Source organism: Onychostruthus taczanowskii, unplaced genomic scaffold (genome assembly GCF_017590055.1).
Source record: "Onychostruthus taczanowskii isolate IOZ18803 unplaced genomic scaffold, ASM1759005v1 scaffold2, whole genome shotgun sequence".
NCBI lineage: Eukaryota > Metazoa > Chordata > Aves > Passeriformes > Passeridae > Onychostruthus > Onychostruthus taczanowskii.
In genome coordinates this window covers 7,734,614-7,758,214 of record NW_024499239.1, presented here as the reverse complement: position 1 = coordinate 7,758,214, position 23,601 = coordinate 7,734,614, and the positions used below count along the sequence as shown (strand labels likewise).

The window sequence follows — 23,601 nt, the reverse complement described above, 5'->3', positions numbered from 1 at the left end:
CAGCCCATCCCAGCAGCAATCAGCAGCTCCCAGCCAATCCCCCCCAGTTCTGTACTGAGTGTGACATTCTTTGGGATGGAACATCCCTTTGGCCAGTTTGGGTGAGCTGTCCTGGCCATGCACCCTCCTGGTTTCCTGTTCCTGTGCTCGCTGGCAGAGCATGGGAAACTATGAAGTCCTTGACTTAGACTAAGCTGTACCCAGCAACATCAGTGTGTTATCAACATTATTCTCAGACTGAATCCAAAACCCAGCCCTGTATCAGCTACTAGGAAAAAAATTAACTCTGTCCCAGCCAAAACCAGGACAACGGTGTGAAAAAAGTTTGAGTGTGCTTAGTTGATTAAAAGACATAAAGGTAAAAAAAGGTGTAAACATAAGAACGCTTAAAGTGTCATTTTTGGTACTAGTCTCTCAGAAGCCTCCATATGATTAAAAAAGTACGTGTGGAGCATGGGGCTGCTATGCAAAAAGGAATCTTAGTAGGCTGGAGAAATGAATGTCCTGGCAGGAACCTTTTGAAGCTCAGCTAAGGTAGGTGCCAAGTCCTACACCTGGGAGGAAGTAACTCCATGCATCCATATGTACAGTCAGGAGACTGACTGGAAACGAAGCAGTCTAGCAGGAAAAGAACTTCATGGCCTAGTGAAAAGCAAGTTGAACGTGGTGGCGGCAAAGAAGTCCAGCCACATACTGGATTGCATTAGCAAGAATATAGTCAGTGGGTTTTGAGATGCGATTCTTCACCTCTGTTCTGTGCTTGAGAGAACATGTGTGGTGTTCTGTGTTCAGACACATACATGAATGAACTGAGCAGAAAATTGTCAAGGTGGTTAAGGGACTGGAGCACAAGATGTGTGAGAAGATGGTGAAAGATGATGTTGTTGAGAGAGCTATTGAGAGGGACATCTTCCTGTTATCTATAAATACCTAATGAGAGACCCTTGAGAAGAGGCAGACTTGTCTCAGAAGTGCATGGGAATGTGGTAAGAGGTGGCAGACTCAAGCTGGAACATGGGAAATTCTGACCAGACAGTGGGGAAAAAAATTAAATGGTAGTAGTCAAACATTTCAGCAGCATGATCAGCAAGCTTGCAGAATCTCTGTGCTTGGAGTTGTTCAAAACTCAACTAATTCTTAAACAACCTGCTCATATTGGACCTGCTTTGAGCAGGAGGTAGGGACTAGAAGCCACCCAGCTGTCTCTATCTGCTTGATTACAGAATCTCTAGTATAAGTTTGGTTTTTAATTCCTGCTTCTGTTTGTCAAAGAAAACATAAAAGGGTTCCAACTCTGTTGCCATCTCTGGTAAAACCTTTCCCTGTAAACATATAGAAAGAATTTTAAAGTGGACAATTTTTATTATTTTTTCAGTTTAAAAGTTTTCACTATTATATGACAAATTGGAGGCTGGGTTTTTCTGGTAGATGCAATGCTGTCAGGGTTTTTATGTTGAACAAGTTCTGGTTTGGAACCCTGAAAGTAGAACAGATACCAGATTTGTATTACTTTAAGCTTAATTTCTCTGAAATGTGAAGATTATCTTAGTTTTAAAATAGTTGTTTGTGTGATCTTTAGTACATTGCCAAAAATAATTTTGTCTGCTGTGTTTTTAGCCATGCCTAAAGTTTTAGGCAAGACAAGGTTTAGACCTGTTTCCTCTAACTGCGTTAAAAGAATAGTGAAATGCCATTATTGTGCATCTTTGGTTTTCTTAATCCTTTCTGGGGTGTGTTGGTTATGCCTTCTAGTTTGTACTGGGAAATAATGGAGAATGGTTCTGTACATCTTTGCCATCAAACAAGTTTGTCCATAAGTGGTGAGAAAACTGCATGTTATTCTCACATCTGGGATGATATTTCAGAATTATTAGGTTTATTTATAGTTGACGCCTCTTTACCTGAACCATATGGCTGTTTCTCAAGTTCTGTTAATATAATACCAGTGCACCTTTAGGATCAGTAGTATGTAGATACTAATCAGTACTAGTATTAGGAATGCTACTTAAGTCTGTGATTTAAAATATACAATGTCAGTGATCATTTGACCAGACCTATGAGTTTGCTAAGTACTGGTAGTGGGAGTATTTGTGCAGAGGCTGGATCTATTGCTTTTTCCTGTGTCACTTGGAGACTTTTTTAACGTTATTGTGTATCTGATTGGGTCCGGATTTCTAGTGAGTGGTCTACATATCAGTTGGCAGAATCCTAAAGATTTTGGGAGTAAGTGGAAAACAAGAAAAGCTTAAGTCTGCATTGGAGTCAGACTCATTTGGTTGTTTTTGGTAATGTCATAAAAAACCTGAGGAAGGAGAGCAGACCCTGGTTACAGGGGTGGATTAGTCAGTTTAGGATGAGGAGATAGATTGTAGCTGATGATGGTACCCTCTGATAGCAGCCCTCTGGACCTAAAGCAGTGCTAAAAATTAGCCAATCCTTTACCAATTCCAGTCTTGCATTCATTCTTCTGTGCTTGTTTCCAGGAGTTCTTTTAATAGAAAGGAAGTGTACGAGTCCTAAGGTTAGTTCACTTTATGTAGTATGAGATTTAAATAAAGTTAAATTTTATCATAGTAAGTTTGTGTAAGTATAAACTGCAAGAAAGTGCTGGTTAACAGTCCAGTGGTCTTTATTTTGCATTAAGCTAGTGCAGGTACTTAGAGTAGTTCTTAAATTATTTACCTGTTAAATGGTTTTTAGATTCCTAGATTCCATAATCCTAATAAGGACTGTTGTCATTATTATACTTCATCACTTTTATACTAATAATTGCTGCTGGTATTAAATTGAGGAAATGCTTTAGGTTAAAGTTTATCATTAAGATACAGACTATCTTTTTGTCTTTGACAAGCTAAGTAAAATTGCTGCAATTTAGATCTAGAAAAGGAATCAATTCAGTTATTTTATGGCAAAGAGTAGGAATTTTGACAAGTAATATTCTATATGGCACTCTAGGGATGTTTCACAGAATCACTGAATATTCTGAGTTGGATGTAGTCCACTTCTGCAGTCTTGACTTATCTGAAATTTTCCTTTGAGATTATATCAGTGTTAATATTTCTGATCTTTTAGTTGGGAGCACTTGAATATGCTTGCCCTGAGTATTTAACAAAATAGTATCTGCATCATAAATAAAGTATCTGAGTAGCAAAAATAACTTTCTTTGAGTGCCTGATCTGTGTTTGTTAATCTAGTATATTGCAACAGAATTCTGCTAAAGTAATGGATTGCTCCTGTCTATCCTTCAAAGGATCTGCATAGGAGGGAGATAGTGTGACTGTCAATGGCTACAGAAAAATCTTCATTCATTGTTATGCTTTATTGGACACTGTAAAAGTCAGGCCTGCAGTACAACTCCAGTTTGGCTATGCCATGAGCTGGGCTCATCCCGAGTGTCATTCTTCCGCTGCCTTGCTAGTAAGGGCTGTCCTGTGTACCTTGTCACGAAACACATAGGAAGCTAGTTGATGTTCATTATTTCATAGTTGTTATTCATTATTAGCCAGCATGATCAACAGTTCAGATTGGGAAAGACTAGTTAAAGATTAAGTCTAGTTACTTTTAAAAAAACAAGTTTAAGGTAACATGCCTTCAGATTCTAAATACATCTATAGAGTGTTTCAGGAAGGGAGGAAGAAACTCAAACCCACAAATAGATTAGTTTATTTTATTTATACTTTTACTTTAGCTCAAGCTGAAAATATTTAACTTTTTCTTTTTAGCTGAAAAGGAACTGTGAGGAAGTATGTGAGTTTTTGCTACGTTAGGATGTGTTAAAGTACAGGAGGCTATGGTGGAATAAGGTAGCATACATGAATGGAAATCATGGTAGCTGTGTTGTATTTTCTTTGGAGGCTCTTAGAGCCTTCTTGGTATTTAGGTAAGCCCTTCCACTTTGGAATGAGGGTGTCCATGTGGGAAGCTAGTACAGAAAAACTGTTCTTGAGCTATTTTTGCAAGTCTTTAAGCTCTGAGACTCTGAGTGAATTAGCATAATCAATTCAAAATGAACTGAATCCTGTGATTCCTTTATATGTAGAATCGCTAACCTAAGTAGGGTAGATACACGGAATTTACTGCAGAGTCTGCATCAAATGGTTTTGTATGTTCATAAAATGACTAACTCGGAGAATGGTTCAAAATTATTATTAAAGCATGCTTTATCTGCAGGGTATTTCAGTTCTACATCCAAAATAGAACCGTGCATAAAAAGATAGGAAAAATGCATCTTTTCTTTCCCCCTTACTTTTCTGAAGGATGCAGGAGTCCTTTGCACTGTGCCCACACTGATGTCGAGTATGTTAGTAGGCTCAGATCACGTTTGGGTAACTCCTGCACACAGTGCATGCTCTGAGGTGCTGTAAGTGTCTTGTGTAGCTCGACAGTGCAGGGGCCCTTAGAGGAGTACGGGGGAGTACGTGTGCAGTTATGTACGCACCGTTCATGGCACAGCTTCACCAGTTCAACCGCACTGTCCCTTAGTGAGACAGGCAGTGGCTGTGTAACTGCGCTTAGTGCTTATTGCAGCAGAGCTATGGCAGTTACACCTCTGGTCTCCCTGACTGACCTGATGGTTTAGTCACAAATTAGACAGACACTAGAGCTGAAGTTTCACAATTCTTTTAACTAGTCCTAAGGCAGTGTCACATTCCTCTTCCAGACTCATCTCTTCTTCCTGCTTATGTGCTCCTTCTCTTATTTGCAGTGTTCAGTGGTGAATCAAATCAGGGGTTGGGTTAAAATGAAAGAACTGTCTTGCTAATATGTGCTTATTTCACATGTTTGCTGTGCAGTTGTGTGAATGCTTACACAAAATTTTACCCCCTCCTTGACATTAATTCTGTGATTAGAGGGGAAGTGGGACCTTGGCCACTGTTAGACTGGTTTAAGGTGCTGTGGAAGTACAATCTCTTAAGTCTTTTGGTAGAGTGATGTTTTAACAGCTTAACACCAGCAGGAATGGGTATTTACCTACCTTAAATTAAAAAATTCTGCTAAAACTTTGTGGTGCTCCAGGTCTAACTCTTGAAAATGAAGATGGTTTTAGTATTTTAGATGTTTGTGTTCTGACAGGAAAAGGATATCCCTCAGTATTGTTCTTTTATATTGTGATAAGTATGAAAATTCTAGGCTGTCTAATCACTGTTAATACAGAATTCACACAGTATTCATACTTGTACCTCCTTAGATACATTAAAATACAAGTCACTTATTAGTAACATAGTATCTTGATCAGTAAATTAAACAAATAGTATGCAAAAACAATGTCACCTAGTTTTACTAGAACAGATGTAAACCTAGAAAATATGTGTTAATATGGGGGAATGATGTAGAATGTGAAATTTGGCAGAACTTTCATGACTGAAGTTATCGATAGGTTTAAAGAACATGGGAGCATTTTAAGGAAACGCATTTCTTGGTATTGACCCTTTCTTATCTAGGAAACTGCTCTTTAATGTGCTTTAGACAGGAGTGTTTCTTCTCTTTGCCCTGCCCCAGACGCTGCATTGTTTCGCTCTGGCGTTGCTCTGTGCTTTGAAGGTCAGCAGGCGCTTGCTCTAGAATGCAGATGTGATCTGCTGATCTCAGCTGGTAGTGCAGCGTGTGTACTTCACAGCACTGTGCTAATTATGTGGCATTTCTGCTTCTCTTAATAATAACAGGCTCAGGATATGCACTTGATTTTGGCTTTTAAGCTGGAGTGAGTCTGAAGGACTATTTTAGAAGTATTGAACTATTCCCTCTTGCTTTCGTAGCTCTTTGAGGGGGTGGCAGTGGGATTATAAAACTTTTTTTTTTCTGGTAAGTTGAATTTGCCATTTTGCTGCATGACAGTGTACTGCACTTTGCTTCCTATTTGAGTGACACCTCCTCCCTTTTTTATGTTTTCCCATTTCTTGTGAAAGAGGGAACTGAGTGGATGCAGTGTACTTACTCTGGCCTACTCTGAGGTAGCAAGGGGCTTAAGAAGGAAGAGTGTTAGTTTGAAAAGAAGGGAGATGAGAGTCTGGAATTGACTTCTTAGACAAGAGCTGAAGACACAAGCCTTTATTAGGAATCTTCCTTTCTGGCATGTCAGTGAAGGAGGGTGACCCGAACCATTTGGACTAAGTTCAGAACCTAGTTCACTATCTCAGCAAAAGAGCATAAGAAAATAACAAGATAAATATTGCAAAACAAAATTCCTTTGAATATTTATCCACAGATTTGCGAATTCTTATCCTATTTGGTAAATAGGATAAGAATTATGAACTTGGTTTTGTTTTTTAATTTATTTAAGTAATTGTTTTATGGAGTAAATTACTGCTGAAATATGGGAGTCTTTTGCTCAAAACAAGTTGACTCAGAGTACTTATGGCCTTGTGCAAAAATTGAGCTATGGATTTCACTGGGATAGTCAGGTGATCTTTTTCTGTAAGTCTGGTGAGATATGTTCATGATAGATTTTGATGTAGAATAAGACTGTTGTGTTGGAATATAAAGTGGGTGGGAGGACAAAAAGAGTTTATAAGGTACTAGTAACTTTATAGTATAACAATTTAATTTTGCTAGCATGGCTTCAGACTAAGGTGAAGGATTTCTCACTTAATTTGGCTTATTAAATATTGAACTTTGTAATGTCAGTATAAAATATTTGGATGTTCAAAAGTACCTACTTCACATTTGTAAGTCATGGTTTTAATAAAGAAGTAACTAAATTTTTATTATATTTTTGGTATGTTCAGAAATGGTTATTGCCAGTTTACCTCATGGATGAATCAATAATTTTTAAATCCTGTTTGAAAGATAAAGAAGTAATTTTATTTTGTTTCTGTGACTGGAGAAACAATTAGTGATTGAAAACATTTTGCACATACAAAACCTCCTTCACAAACTTTGTCCTTGGTTGAGAAAATTCCAGAGAAAGTTTTAAAGTTTATTCCTTAATCTTGGCTGAAAATTTTGCATGTACAGGCTTTAAGATTTTTGTCACTTCCTTAAAACTCCTTCTTAATGTGTAAGTGGCTAGTGTTAAAGCCCTGAATGATTACAGAGTTTTAATATGTAGCTGATTTTAGTGCAATGTTTATATGCATAATTTATCACATGTATGTGTCTTTTCAGGTTAGTTTTTTCTACCTAACTGGTTTAGTTTTGTTTCTAGAGTTTTCTGAGTTATCTTCTGTAAAACAAAGTAAATTAACAAAAATAATAGTACTTGATCCAGTAGAGAATATGTTCCCCTTGAGACTGAAGAAAAAATTTTATAAGACCAGTAAAATCACAGACCATAGGTGATTAATTCCTGTGTGGAATAGCAGGGGTTTATGATTTTGTTTGGTTTGATTTTGTTTGTTTGTTAGTTTTGTTGTTGGAAGGTTTTTTTCCCCACATACAGTGTAATGTAGAAGTAGCTGTTAGGTTTTAAATTCCAGATGCAATTCTGTTTTTGATGATTTTGTAGGTGTTGTTTTCTGTTTTTATAAATCCTATTTACCACCTTGGCCCTTATACCCAAAGATACTTGATAGGACTTTGCACATGGTGTCTGAATATGTAAGGAGAGACAGGCAGACCTAGAACATACAAATAACAGTTTGATACTACTTCATTATTTTTAAAATAACATGCTGAAGTTATTAATATTGCTAATACACATTTTTTCTTTTCTAGTTTTGACACCAATAGTTAAAAACATAGTATGTTTGCTAATGGTTGCATTTATGTTTCTGTAGAGTAATTTATTATACAGGGATTGAAAATCTAACGTGAAGATATTGTCCTGGGGAGAGTAAGTAGAGCTGGTTGGTTCTAGCAAAACTTCACTCAAAACTTTTTTTTTGTATGTTGCCATTATCTAGTATTAAGTTTATGATGTTTGGTAGCCATGGCCGACATGGAAATGTGAGGGATTTATTTGGAGTTGGGGTTTGTTTGTTTGCGTTTTTTTGCTTCTACTCAAGAGAGTTCAACACATGTCAAGACTGCTGGCCATGTAATTAAAGAAAAATTAATTAGAAACATTTTATTCTCTCATTTTTAGTTCAACCTACCAGTATCTGTCCATACATCACCAGCCCTGGTAATAGGCATTTTTATGCTGATTGCTTGAGATTGACTCTCTGGTAGTCTCCTTATCAAAATAATTGAAGAATTTGAAGGCTTTTTTAGAAGGCATAAAAAGCTCTGATGTAATTATAATTCCTGTTTCTAAAAAAGCAATTTGCTCTACTTCAGTCTTTATGAAGTAGACTTGCCCAGGATCAAACTTTGAATACATAATTTTCTTCTGCTTTTAGTAAATATAGTAAATAGTATTTTGTTTGTAAGAAATAAAATTTAGAAGAACGATGCAGTTTTTATTAACTTACTCTTTTATGTTGATATGTAATGGTTTTGTCTGTTTATTTTATGTCAAGGAAAACACTGGATTTTTAAGAGTAGAGGTACTGGACTAGTGAAGAGGATAATAGGCCATGAAGAAATGAAAGAGGTTTCTAAAGGCAGGTTGAAGAAGAGAGAAGGAAATGGTATTGAAAGCTCAGGAAAAAGGTTGGATTTCCTACAGAAAGCAGACAGGCCCTCAGATTGGGCAGGCCCTCCTTATTAAGGCCTGTAGACTATGGTGAGTAAGGAGAACAGAAGAGCTTGTTATCTGCTGAGAGTAATATTATAGAGTCCAGAGATGCTCTCTAAAATGATTTTAGTAGAAGGGAAGATGTGTGTTTATGTCTTCACAGTGGCAGAACTTACTCTTCAAATTTTCTGGTGGAGTGGATTGTGTGTTCTTTGAAAGAAAGTTACTAAAACATAAAATTACCATAATTCTGGGATTTTTTTTAAGAGGAAGCCGGTGAAGACAAATCAAATATTATCAATCAATGGTTACTGTGATACATGTGATTGAGTGTCCTATCTTTGGAAGATGGTCACAGAATGACACTTCATGAAGGATTGATTCATTTGGGTTTCTTTTTAGAGATAAAGCTTTTAGTAGTGAATAAAAGAGCATAATATGAATCTTCCCCAACTTGTCTGCATCATACTTTTAGTTTAGTCCCTGACGCTTGGGTTTAGTTTCCACAAGGCAGATTAAAATTGGTTAAGCAGGACTATAGCATTGCAGAAAGAATCTTAGCAGTTGAGTTGGTTTAAAAGAAAGCAAATCTTTTGACTAGACCCTAGTGTGATTTTAAAAGAAAAATGGCTGTGCATAATCCATCTAGACTATCAAGAAAAGAAGAGGGAATGGCATCATGCATTCCCTTGCATGATGCAAGGGAAAATTGTTGCATCAATTTTCCTTTCTCTCTGTCTTGTGTTCTGCTTGTTTGGGTTTTTTTGATCAGTCTTGAGCAAAATAATTTTCAGGTGTGATAATGGCAAGTTCTGCTGGTGTTGGGCTTGTAGATTTCTAGAAGAGGATTTTACTGATGGATTTCTGGGCATTGTGTTGTTCCAGAATTCAGCTCTGAAATTATGGAAATAAATGCTGCAAATAATGGCATGGCTCATATTTCAGGGATTGCTAGCCCAGTGATTTAGTCACTAAATTGTTACTGGATCAACAGGAGGTGATGCTGTTTTAGACTTGGTGTGGAAGTGTATTGAGGTCTTTATAGAACTGCTTCTGGAAAATCAACTTGGGGTGTGAGATCATAAGTTGATTCATAAATTCTGTGCTGTTATTAGTGTTAGAGAATTTTTGAAGACCACTATTGTTGGTAGAGGTGGAGGTGAGGGATTTATTCTGTTAGAACTGCTAAAATTAAGTAATTTTATCCTACATGATCCTCATTAAATAGAAACATAGTAGAAAAACATTCCAGATTTGATTAGTAATCACTTTGGTGCTGTTTCTCCAGGGATGAAGGATAAAGCAATTCTTGTCAAGGTGAAGCTGAGCTGAACCTTGAAAATTGTCAGAATAACATGAAAAAAAGGATCTTTGGCTATTTGAAGAAAAAAATTAATTTGGTATATGGAGGACACGGTAGAATTTAAGCATAAATACAAAATTAAATTAATCCCTGCAGTAAAACAGTGCAGTATTGCCTGCTGTTTTTCCTTAAGATGCTGTGCACAGCAAATAAGGACATGGAGACAGCTACAGCTGTAGTCAAAGTAGTAGAAGCAGTCATCTCAAAGTGGGGAGCCAGGATCATTGACTCTTGAAAGAAACTGATCTTAGTGATGACTGTGTGTTTGATTGCTTTTAAACAAATTTATGGAGCTGGAAAGGGTTTGTTGTGAAAAACAGCTAGTGTGGTACTAATTGAAATTGAGTATGAAGGAGAACATCCAGGCTGCTACGGGAGTGTGCAAGAGGTCACTGAAGAAAAGTAGAATGCTAAGTAGAAAATGAAGCAAGCTGCACCACGGATTAACCATAGATTGTATCATTGAAATTCATCCTGTTTGCTATTAGTACAGTCATCTAAATGAAAACTTAATTGCAAAGGACAAGAACTCCTGTTGTCAAGGTGGAGCTTGCCAGTTGATGCTGGCAGAGGGAGAGCAGGAGAAGCTCAGCGGAGGTTTGAGTGATGGCAGTACCTGCACAGATAGTTACAGTGACTCACCTGTGTTGGTTATTTAAACCAGTCTGCTGCTTTGGGAGTGAAGAGTCCATGCACAGGGGCAGTACCTCTGGCAGAGCACTGTGCAGTCGCTGGAGAGGACAGGAACTTCTGCAGGAATCTTTGCTGAGACTCTTGTCACTTGATGTGAGTCTTGTGTCATGCTGCCATGAAAAAGACAGATCTCATCTTTCCTAGCTCATGCTGGTTGTGGTGTGTCTTCAGTGAGTGCAACAGAGTGCTCGTGGCACAGATTCTGAGACATTGTCTAAATTTGTTTATGCAGGGCTGGTTAGGTGATCATTGGGCATAGTAGAGAACCTTTTTTAAAAAAATCAGTATGGTGAGATTAGAATTTCAGTTTGTTTAAAGCAAAATTAAGGCTGGAAAATCAGTGTAAATGCCTTATATTTTACAAGGAGAATAAATACTAGATACATGAAAAACTTGTTGAAGCTGGGAAACAATGCTGTCACAAGTGGGCATAAATAGATTGTAACTTCTAATTGTACTTCAGAAAGCTTTTAAAAACTGTGAGGTGTTGGAGCAAGCTGCCAGTTGGAAGCATGAGAGCAAAAAAATTAAAAGCGATGTTGGAAAGCTTGCAAGGAGATACATTGCATAAGGTCAAGTTTTACAGTGCCTGGCTGTTGTGGAGAGCTGAAGGTGCTGCCTCATTTCTCTGAATTGAAGGGATTTCAAGTTCTAAATACAAATGTATGTAACTACAGATGTTAAAAGCTCCCAGTTCACTATTGGATTAATTTACTGAATTAGGATTTTTTTACATGGTGAAACTTTTACCTAATCTTTGATTTTTCTTCAAATCTTTGAACATATCACTGATAGATTCAAGAACCAACTCATGGCACCCATCAGCTTTATATGATTTAATCCTTCTCTAGGAGCTGCCAGGAACTAGGTTTACTCTGAGGGTGAAAAGAAGCACAGCTGTGTAGGACTAGTTAGAACAATTTTAAAAGATCTGAGAAGATGCTAACAGTTCTTGCAAAAAATAACACAGGAGTCAGGAAATCTATATTGCAGTCAGTGAGCACAGTGTGCATAAGTAGCAGAATGGAAAAACCTGTAATTGCTTACCTCTGAAAACTTGATGGTACATCTTTCTAAAAGGAGATTTTGCTTTGCAACCCCCCAGTAAAAGTTACTGGCTGGGAGATTTATGGCTTTCACTAATACTGCTCTCTGGACCTGGAAAGCAAGTTCAATAGAATGAGTAGTTCCAGCTGAACACTTCTGAGAATCTGTGTCTGGAAAACATATGTTTTCTCCAGTATCAAAGTACAGTGTTTTTATTTTGTAGAGAAGTTCATGTGGGGTGTGAAAATGTTGAGGAGGTGACAATGAAATCAAAGTGCATAACGTAAATTGTATCTTATGCCTAAATATTAAAGATATACATGATCTTAAGGCTACAATATTCTGTTTAGAGCATTGTAATGTTAAAAATACTACTCCATTTGGGGAAGTCTTTTTGTGTTCCATTGCAAGTGACAAATGTGTCTGTTTTTAAATAAAATGGTCTAAATATGAAAAGAACTGATGTGTAATTTGGTCAATTTAATTTTATCGTTTGTATATGTAGAATTAATAGCTGATTTGAAAGATCATGGTAATTTTAAAATATAGTCAACTTAGAAGTAAAATTTTAGATATGTTGCTGGATTGCTTTGCATATTCTAGTGATAGTATAAATAGTATTGAAGTTTCTAATGCTTCACAAGTAGTTTGTTTTTAATGAAGTAAAATCTAATTGGAAGAAAGCTATTAACTTTAGGTTACTATATTTTTAAATGTTTAAAGTACTGTTCTAAAAATTTAAAATAGCGTATTTTGGGGGAAATTTGTATGTGAAATGCTTACTTATGATTCTTTGTTTCTCTGTTTATTTTTAAGACGAGCAAAAATCAAATTAAAGTAGATCTTGTAGATGAGAATTTTACAGAATTAAGAGGAGAAATAGCAGGACCTCCGGATACACCGTATGAAGGCAAGTAAAGTTTTTGTGTATGCAATCATTGTACATTCAAGTCATGTGTCTTGAGATGCTTTGTTTGTAAAATAATTACAGCATAAAATGTAGAGGTACTTGTTTTAAAATAGTCTGATAGTTTTTTAAGCTGTATTTAAAAAAAAAAAATCAGTTCAGCCTCTGTGTTGCATGAGGAGAGATCTCTGTTTGGCAGTAGGATAGACCATCCCATATCAAGGTTAATTTACAAATATAAGCTGTGTGGTTTAATTGGTATAATTCTGACTCCTATTTGTTTCTTTACTTGACAGTTTGAGCTCCTTAACCATGAAGCATTAAGAAACTGAGCTTCAGACTGTTCATGTATTTCTGTGATCTAGAGTGGTGGTCATTCATAAATGTTACATTTCTCTTATCTCAAGCAGAGATGCTGTTGCAAGTTAAATTTGGGATTAATTTTGGGCATCTGTGTGTCCCAATACTTAATTTATACTGATGTGGGGGACTCTGCAGTAGAGCTTCCTATCTTTAGCTCTGTTCAGAAATTATACCTTACTGACTTTGTAGTTTATTAAAGCTGGTATCAGTAATTATGCATCTCCTACAGTCTGGTAAAAGCAAGGTAACTTCCATAAAGAAGCCTCAACAGAGGCTAATGTAACATGCTTCTTCAGAGATACGAAATGACTCAGTAGTGTTGGTACTTGTAAACTTTGTGTATAATTTATATGGAACTGGCAAACATACCTTCTATTTAAATTTCTTTCATGATAAGTAAGGATTTTTAATTTTTTTAAAAAAAATTTTGATAGCTTTAAAACATAGTTTTATTTGACTTTCCCATGCCAGGTATCTACTTTGATTTGAATTTTTACTTTCAATAAAAAAGTATCAAGGAGTGTCTCAGGCAAATAAATTGTTTTTTGTGGAATATGAAACAATTTTGTATGTTCTTCAGGTGCTCTAATTGCTGTATGCCTTTGAGCTAACACTGAAACTTTAGTAGTCCTTTGAGATTGGATGCATGCCATTTGTCATTATTTTGAAAAAAATAAATTCTCATCAGGTGGGGAAAATACCTGAAAATTATTTTGTAGCTATAGGAACTGTATGCACTCAAAAGCATTAGTGACTGCTAATGAAAATCTGATTGTCACATCTTCCCCAATGGAGGAGATTCCTTGTGCTTTGCGTTACTGGACTAGAAGCTCGTGCAGTAGCATTGGACTTGAGAGCAGGGAGAGTCTCCCCTCTAGCTTTGGGACCCAGGACAGGAAAAGAATGAGGAAATAGCCTAACAGTGGTTGACATGGAAAAATATTGGGCAGGGGTGGATGTCAGAAGCTGACAAGAAGGGAAATTAGCCTGGAAGAAAGAAAGTAGAAAAGTGTAAGCAGCCGTAATGGTGGGGGGTGCCCTGCAGAACTTTACTTCCCGAGTTCCTCAACAGTCTGGTAAATAAAGATGGTTTCCCCCTCTCCCTCCCTTGTCCCATGTGTCTCCATCTCATTCCCTGCAGATGTATAGTTGATAGATGATAATGTCTGGAAACAATTTATTCTGGTTGCAATATGTGCCTTCAATTTAAAAGGAGTACTATGCTGTTCACCTAAAACACAGACTTGGGCTGGTGATCTGTTAGGAAGTGAATAATTCTATTTAGAATTTAGTATAATTGTTGTTTTGCAATAGTATAGTTCATCTTGAAAATCCAAGACTTAGTATTGTAATAACTTAACATCTGTATATAAACAGTTGAATACTAGGAAACATCTGAATGGTGGTAGAAGGGTGTTGGTTTTGGCGTTTATTTTCCCTTCAGAGAGAATTAAACCTCCTTGGGTGAGTCGGTTTGTCAGAGCTTGCCATTTTCCCCCCCTTCCAGGTCTGTATTACCTTGGCTTTTAAAATGGGCCTTTTTTGGAGAATGTATTGAGAGTTATTTGAAATTAAACATGTATTCATATGTTACAAAAGTTAAAAACCGTATAGCAGGTCATGAGGAGGGTAAAAAAAGATTGAAATGTCTGTCAGCAGAACTGGGTTCTGTGTGATGCTGAATGATTCAGGTAGACAAGAATTTCAAAAGCTGGGTACTGTGTGCTCAGATATTCAGCATATCCTGCTAGTGAAAAACAGCCATATGTTTAGTGCAGAATTTGTTGATGTGAAATGCATGTACACTTAAATACCTTTGAGTACATTTAATTATGAGGATATAGTAAATGCCCCTTTTGGGGTCGGGTGTTTGAACTTATTTTTTATTCTGATTATGTCAGGGATCTCATGGAAGAGTTACGTGATTGTACGCTTACTTTAATCTGGAAGTCATATGCTTTGAGGAGCAAATTGAGACTTACTGTCAGCCCAGTTTCTGGTGTTTCCTGACATTAGAATAATTTGCTTTGGAATGTTAATATTTCTGTAATATAGTTATATGCTTTTATTCCCTTACCTAATTATGAAGGGCGTGCCAGTGTGTGTCGTCTTCACTTTATGACTATAGCAGTAATGCATGTTGCATAATTACTGACTGATGTTTTGTCATCTATAATCTGAACAGTGACACAGCAAGAAGTGCTTTATGAAGAAGTTTTATGCAGTAGTTCTGGTCAGACAGTCCCTGTGATACAGGAGGGAATTCTAGAACCATTGTGAAGTGAAAGAACAGTTGTTGACCATAGTTGGTGAGGTATCTGAAACCAAACTGCTGCTGCAAATTTTTTTATAGGTAATGTTGGTACATGAGTTAAGAATGACTGAGAGGAAGAATGCCATCTATTGACAAAATTTACAGCTTTTATTTTTCTGTTAGTAGTGTCAACTCATATTGATCAATTATCAGAGTACTGCAAGATGCAAGTTAATTGAAACACGTTTACATCCCACGTTAAAATGTGTTTGGAGAGAGGTCCTTTGAGAAACCTGATTAATGGCTGCTGGGTTTTACTTGAGTCAAGAGCTTTTCAGTAGATAGGTTGGGGTTTTGTGGGTTTGGATTTTTTGGGGGTTGTTTTTTTTTTAAAGCCTGTGTAATATTGGTATTAATTTCAAGCCAAGCGTGCATGTAAGCCACTGAAACTGCAAAATTTATAATAGATTATTTCTTCAAGGGAAATAGCTAAAAATTGCTCTAAGTCTTGTGAGACCTGTTCCAGTAGGACTACAGAAGGAATATTATGCCATTACTGTTTAATTCAATTTCAAGCATTAAATAGCCACAAAAAAAGCCATACATATGCATACTCTTTAAAAATTGCAGAAATATTGGCATGCAGAAGTTAATATATTAGTCATTTGTATTTTAAGTTTAGTATTAAAAAAAGTCACAGATTTGTTTAGGTTATGTCTTCAAGCCTGTATTTTTAACTGCAAAGTTCAGTGCAAAACAATACTGTATAAATAATACTACCAGCTCATCAGTCTCTGGTGAAAAATATTGGTGGCTGAATATCCTGTTAGGCAGAAGACTGTAATAGTTTGTGGTAAGCAGGAGAAATGGTAATACCTAAGGATAGATGTCATATTACCTTACAAAATGATGTGGCAGCAAAACTGTAGAAGGACTGATGAGTGTAGCTGTTTTGTGGTTTTTTTTGTTTTTTTTTAAAAACAGTTGCTGCTGAATTATGCTTCAGTTTAAAGAAAAGGAAAACCAAAGTTCCTCTTACTGATGTGTATCTTCAAAACTGTTTCTCCTGTGCTGTCCTGTGAGCAGACAATCAACTTAGACATTACTGTTATAATTTTGGATTTATTGGTCATTTTTATATAGTATTTTCTGTTAAAACTTCTCAAGTTACTTTAGAGTTAAGTGAGAAAAAGAACAGCTGTAGACAATAGTGTAAAATAGCAAACTGATGCTAACTAGTTTCAGGTGGAGTGTATTAGACTGAAATACATTTTAAAAGTGAGAGCTGTTAGGAGCTGCTAATGTGTTTTTTGGCATAGATGAAAAGATGCCATATACTGTAACTGCTGAGAGGAGTACTTAGAGGCTTTTTTCCCCTGTGCATCTTGCTGCCAGTATTGTAAACTACTTGAGAGCTGGTTTTGTATAGCTTGATTTGCAGAGTAAATCACTCTGGAAATCTCAAGCAAAAGAGATTGCAAATACTTCAGCTTTAATTCAAGAAATTGTATAAATTTTAGCACATTGTACTGACAGAGGGAAAAGGTTTCTGAAAGAAGAGCAGCAGGTTGAAGAAAAAAATTGCAAATGAGGATAAATGCTTTCAATTTTTTAAGAAAATGTAATGTCTCATTTGGCGTGTATGTTTTTTTACACCCTGTTCTTTTTGTCATTGAACTGCTGCCTGGCCAATGGCCTTCACTGGGCATCCAGAGACAGTTTGAGATTGCTCCAGAAGACATAAGTATTGGTAGTGAACTTGAATGTTAACAGAACTGTAATGGAAATAGGATAGGGAATGATACTGTGACAAAGAGCTAAAACTGAGAAATGTTTGAAACTGGGCAGTAGGAGGGGGTTTGATCTTCAAGCTCCTCTTATCCTTTATTGTACACTCTGGCCCTTCGTATTGTCTTAATGATACTGGTGTGTCAAAGTGTTTGCAGAATTGAAACAGAAGTAACTACTTCAGGTGGTAATCTAGAACATAATGAAAGTTAAACATTGGTACCTCCTTTATTATTTTTTTCCCAAAGCATGGGAGCTTTTCTGAAAGAGTTACTTGTACGTATTTGAATTCCAAAAAGTTTAAAATGAAATACGGGTAATTTCAGTTGTGTTATTTGAAGAAAATTTTTCATGAGGTATCAGGAAAGAGTCAGAATAATATAATATCCTATGTTCAGCCTGAATAGTCCTGTGGCCTCTTTTTTCATCTATTTAGGAGATATTTGGTTCATATTTTGGTATATTTTACTAAAATAAAGCATAGAAATTATAAGATTGGAAATGAGAATAATAAATACACAATAAATATACCTAAGAAATACATGATAAATATACCTAAGAAATATAGGTACAGATTAGCACAAGTAAACACAGCTTTTCTAACTGACTTTATTGCATTTTTTTATGAAATAGATGAAATCTAAATGAATCTCCTAACTAATATGGCTGGGTAAATTTGAATTAACTTGAAAATCTCATTTAGAAGTGTAAGCATTAGTGTCATGAAAGATTAAGTTTGAGTAATGGTCTTTTAGTATAATTTCCAACTTGTTTTTGTCTTTTGCAGGTGGAAGGTATCAGCTAGAGATAAAAATCCCAGAAACATATCCGTTTAATCCTCCTAAGGTACTACAAACACACATTTTTGGATAATACAATTTGGCTAACAAATTTGGTTTGAATATTCTTATATACTTGTTTCCTTGTTTGTTGGGCTTTTTTTTTTTTTTTTTTTTTGGTGGTTTTTTGTTTTGTTTTTGTGTGTGCGTGTTAGTTTGTTTTGGTTTTTTAAAATTCACTTCTAGACAAGGATTGGAGCTGTAATATTTTGGTAGAAACAAAGCAGGATTACAAACTTTGTCCAATCAGAAGTACACTCTGATTGTTCCTAAAAGTACAAACTGGGAAATTTTGGGGAGGAGCTTGGGTCTTAATATTTTCCTGACAAGATAAATGCAGTTTTCAGGTAGTTTTAAATGATATGGAGAATACAGCTGTCTTCCCTCCCCCTCAGCGTTGTTGAAGAAATGTCATAATAGGGAGGTATTGGTTCTTTTAATTTCTTGGGCTCCATAAGTTATACTTAAAAGGTTCTTCAATCTAATGTACCAAGTTTCTAGTAATAATTAAATAGAGACATGTAGTGTTGTGTGTCTTGAAGAACCAACAGAGAAATATAATAGTCTTGCTGCTTCTCTGTTGAAGGAATATATAACATGCACATGAGTGAGAGATGAGAAATGGCTGTGGTAAAGTCACTGATATTTTTCACAACTTATTTGCCTTTTAACTTTACTGCATCTTTTTAGAACTTCAGGTTTGTGATTCCACTCTGAATAATGTTCTCTCCAGCCATGTGCAGCTGTACATTCATGTACCCTGATTTAGTCCACTCTTCAGTGGCTTGGACACCTGAGTTGTCTGACTCCACTTCTTGATTGGTTTTCTGTTTGTCTGAAAGATGTGTTTGAACCAAGAACATGTCTTAGATTCTTACTATTTTCACCCTGATATGTAATACTGGGAAGGAAGTGAGGAAGAGGAAGGAGAGAGGTGCCAGTAGTTCTTAGGTTCTTTGAATTACTTCCTTGGGGCTGGAGCAAATGACACAGAAAATCTTAAAGAAATGTCTGTTGGTCTACAGTTCTTTAATCTGCACACGTTCTGGTGGGAACTGAAATAAGGAGAGCTGAAACAGGTTGTAGATGCTGAAAGATCAGGCTGTATACCATGATGTAGTTGCTGCTTTAGGGCTTGGTGGTCTCCATTTCCAGAGTTCATAGGCAGCTGTTAGAAGCTCAGTGCATTGTAGCATAGTACTGCTTATTCTGGAGTCTTGAATTGGAAACCTTTTTCCCTGTGTCTGGCCCTGCCTTTCATCTGAAAGATTTCTTTAGCTTGTTCAGTATGTGCTTTCACAGCCATTGTTAGTAGTCATTTGCTGTGAGAAATTATCCAGTATTTACATTGCTTTTTACTTTTTCCAAGTGATTTCTATAGTTGAGGTAGTTAATAAATGCCTCAGCTGACATGGTAGCTTATTTTTGTCCTGGAAAGCAGAGCTGTTCTGGTCTTGCCTATTTAGACACCAGGATTGCACTGATTTTTTTTATAGCTCTGTATGTACAGTCTTGCTGTAGTGCCCAACAGATAATCTCTTTGTTGATTTACTTGCAGGTCAGGGGCAAAAGTTGAAAGATCTGTGCTGTACATAAAATGTTTTTCAGGAGTTTGGGGTGAGGAGGAGATGAGAAACAGATGGATTAAAATCACTAGAAGGCAATTACAATGCAACCTGAAGAAAATGAAGGGAGAATTTCCAAAGGCATGTGTCTTTTCTGAGGACAGCTTTGGTCTCCAAGACCTTTAAGAGAAAGTGCTGCTTTTACCTTTCTCGGTGTCTTAAAATACCCAGAAAACCCGAACCACCAAAACCTGATTTTAGTAATGCTTTGTGAACATGAATACACTTCAGTGTAAAAATATTGACATGATTAATGAATGAATGCTGTGACTAGATCCTTTCAATAGCAAAGAAAAATACTAGTAACCTAATTAAATTTTGGGTTGGTGGACAGCTTTCTGCATATGTGGTAATGAGGTAGGATGGCTGTAGATGTAGTAGCATCCACTTTCTAACACATCTGTAGCCAACAGTTTAGCTCAACAGTGAATGATATCCAGTTCCTGTGTTAAGAGTTTTGGACTTTGTCAAATCTAGAAAGCCCACTTTGAGTAATGTTAGGAGTTTTAAGTCTGTATTTGACCATCTGCTTGTCAAAACACTTGTATGCTGGAGGATATTTTTAACTAGCTTTGTGTGATGCAGGGATGTGAACACATGACATGTGAAAAAGCAGTTAGGGATGAGTCTGGGGAGCTGGAATGGGCAGTAGTCTGTTTTGAGTAAGGTGAGGCTCTAACAAACAGCCTTACAAACTTGCAACTTCCTGAAATAAGCAGTATCACATCTTACTTCCATTTGTAGTACTACATTTTCTAAATTTCTTCATACTGTTATTTAAAATGGTGGATTTAAAATGTTTACTTAGTATACTGAATTTAATTACTGCTTTTGTTTTTAAAAATTGTCTTGTTTTTTAGGTGCGGTTTATCACCAAAATATGGCATCCTAATATTAGCTCTGTCACCGGGGCCATTTGTTTGGATATTCTGAAAGATCAATGGTAAGATTCCACAGGGGTTTAAATGTACAAAATCAAGTATACTGGTGTGGATAGGAGGCATCATCTCACCTTGCTTTTCACCTTGTGCTTATAATTTGAGATGTCCTTAAAGCACATGTTATGGTATAGTATTCTGAGGTGCAAATATGAAAATGAAATGATTGGGTGATAATTTTGGAAAGCACTAAGTATTTATTAGATACACAGAGAGTTTTTCCAGAAATTTTTTCACTAGGATGAACATTTCATTGGTGACATTTTGGGTGGTTTTATATGTAATTTTTAATTTTAGTTCTTTTCTGTTAAGAAATATTACCTATTGCCTTCTTTGATCAGTTAATTTTACTGCAGAAGTTTTAATAGCCAAAATCTCCAGAATAGACTTATGTCCAAACTAACAGCTGCACTCATTGTTCATTTGTTTTTCAAAGTAATTGATTTCATGTGGTTTGAAGATTGTGTACAACAGTTGTATGATAGACATGATACCTAATACAAATGGTAATTTTCCTCCATGTTTGCTCCAAAAGAATAGTACTGTAATTCCGCAGCAGATCATACCAGTATCTAATCCATATGAACTTGAACTGCTTGTAAAGTCAACAACTTTGTCACAAGTGCTGCTGGCCAAGCAGACATGAATTGGGTTTGAAACAGAAACTTTAGAGGAGAATGCTGAAGTCCTGAGGTCTTGTGAGTGACATATCCAGGGTATTAATCTTTTACAGATGTACGAGATTATAGAAATCATCTGGCACAGTATAGTGTAAATTACTGAAATAAAATTGTAATGATCTTAAACTGTTGTTTTTCTAACTTTTGGAATGGCGTATGTTTTCTTACCATCTCAGAGCACTTGATATTCTTTCAGACAATAGAATCTTTCAGTATACATGCTGGGGTACCTGGCAGAATTTTTATATCAGTAAATCTAGTGCACTTCTGTACCTGCATCTAATTGTCATACCACCCTACAATTTTACTGGAGATTAATGACTCTACAACTGTCCAAGTACAGTCTCCTGAGAGATTGTACTCTGAAGCAGATTAATGAATGGGCATTAGGTTGTCTGTAAGTATCAAAAGGCAACACAGATGTAAAAAAACCATGAGCTTCAACTTAATTTATGTACTTTTGGGGTTGTTAGTCAAAACCTTTGATATTTGAGAAGGACAAACAGGAGAGTTGACCTGTGTTCTTGTAATCTGAGTTATGTCTAGCACAGATAATTTGATCTGTCTTATTTCTGTTATTTCTGCTTGATTAAAAAAACCCAAACATTAATATCTTCCTTCTCCAAGATGTATACAAAACAGGAGTATTGGAACAAGAATTTTACTTCTGTATGTTTATACCAGCTGACACAAGAAGCACCAGTATTATGCCAATCATATAGTTTTAAACTCTTCGTTTGAAGCAGTGTCTTCATGTGGAAACACTAAGGAGAGAATTGCACAGAACCTGGTGGTGACAGTCTGAGATTTCCAGTATACTATTAATCCCTCTTCAGATGATCCTTAATGTAGTGTGGTCCCTTCATTTAATAGTGGCGCTATTTGTAAGTTTTGATTATTTCCAAATCATAGAATGGTATATGAAAATCACTTGAGCATTGTTAAAGTGCTCTTCAAGCCTCTAATCCTTTGATAAGAACAACCTTATAGCTGTCTCCAGTGTTTACTGTTTGAAGCATTTCTGTATTGTGGTAGATAAGACTGGTTTTCCCCTGGGTAACTTCCTAAAACTGACTAAGCAATATGGATGATTAATATAGTTTAAGTAAGTTGTTTATTGTTCTTCAATATATGCAGCTTTAGTTAAATAAGAAATGCCCACAGCATAGAAACATAGAACCATAGAATTTTGGGTTGGAAGAGACGTTAAAAATCATCTAGTTCCAATCCCCCTGCCATGGAGAGGAACACCTTCCACCATACCAGGTCAAATCTGAAGTGGCAACATTCCTAGTATAAGAGCATGCAGACAAAAGTAAGTATGTACAAAGGCATACTTGAGAAAAATTACCCTCAGATTCAGTGAAATACTTGCAGATGCATTCTCAGTGGGCAAAGGATTAAGCCTTGAGGGATGGTGAAGGAATTAGCCCAGGCTTTGCTGGCTTTCCATGGCAATCCTCAGAGTCTCACAAACTTGAGAGTTTGCTGGCTCTGAGAGTCACTCCACTCTAGGAAATGCTGGTCACAGCCTGCTGTGGTCCATGACAGCTCAAAGGGTTTCAGTACCACTGTTCATAGATAGGGTCACAAGATGATTGACTTAAATTGTCAGTAAATTTCCATCCTGGCCACAAGGATGAGTTGGTATTTACTGGAATATTCCTTGAAAAGTCCAGTAATAAAAATACTGTTCCACTTGATCTCTTGTTCAGATGGAAGAAGGAACTCAAGGCTATTTGTTGGAAAACAGGAGCTTGCTAGACAACAGAAGTTCTGGGAGCAGACAGTGTTTTTGATAAGCTCAAGGAAACCTCACTGCCATTAATCCAGGCTGAGCCCTAACAAGCATTCCTGAGACCATAGCTGGCCTAAAGAGGGAGCCGGCGGGGGGGATGTACCACCACAAACCACCAAAAATAAGTTTTCTTTATGTCTAGGTTGAAAAGTGGTTTGAATAAAACAGCTTCATCGGAAAACAAACAAAAAATAAGCAATCACCCCCTCCATTCATATTTTAATATTTAAGTTATTTCACCAGGGATTCTAAAGTAAATTGGCCAAATGCAATTCTGAAATATACCTGTGGAAGTATTCTAGAAAATATATTAGTTCCTCAATTTGTCTTGTCAAATCTTTTAGCAACAAGATCTGTTTTTGAAGTGCTGCTTCGTTGACTTGTAATGCTTTTAACTGAATAATGCTCATTTTGTTGCTGTGTTTAAATATAAGTCTCAAATTCCACTGCATATCTGTTTTTCAGTGAGGTTTGAGAGTTAAAGGACTAGAGAAGTTTGGCCTATGGACCTTAGCAGGATTTTTGAAAGAGTTAATGAGGTGATAAAATGCTCCTTTATAGATGTTGACTACAAATACAAAGATTTAAATGTTTGTATAGTTTTATAAAGTCTCTTCCCTACTCTCCCATTCTATGGTAATGATTTGTTGTTCTAATGAGCATAGTTGAGATGATATTCTGCATATTGGCAGGAGATTTTATCAGTTTGCAAAGTAATGTCTTTAAATTATTTTTAATGAGTTTAATGA

General features: G+C 36.3%; 1 protein-coding gene across 3 annotated transcripts in view; it reads left to right on the top strand.

Annotated features, from left to right (window-relative positions):
• Positions 1–23,601, top strand: part of UBE2K (ubiquitin conjugating enzyme E2 K) — a 38,680-nt gene that overhangs the window by 5,097 nt on the left and 9,982 nt on the right. For 2 of the 3 annotated variants that reach the window (XM_041403171.1, XM_041403170.1), the window contains 3 exons: positions 12,477–12,570; positions 17,760–17,818; positions 20,297–20,379. Coding sequence is in view for 1 of the 3 variants with exons in the window: in XM_041403170.1 (XP_041259104.1) it covers positions 12,477–12,570; positions 17,760–17,818; positions 20,297–20,379 (236 nt within the window). In the remaining 2 variants the exon portion in view is untranslated. The remainder of the gene's footprint in view (positions 1–12,476; positions 12,571–17,759; positions 17,819–20,296; positions 20,380–23,601) is intronic. The other variant, XM_041403172.1, reaches the window with a different exon arrangement.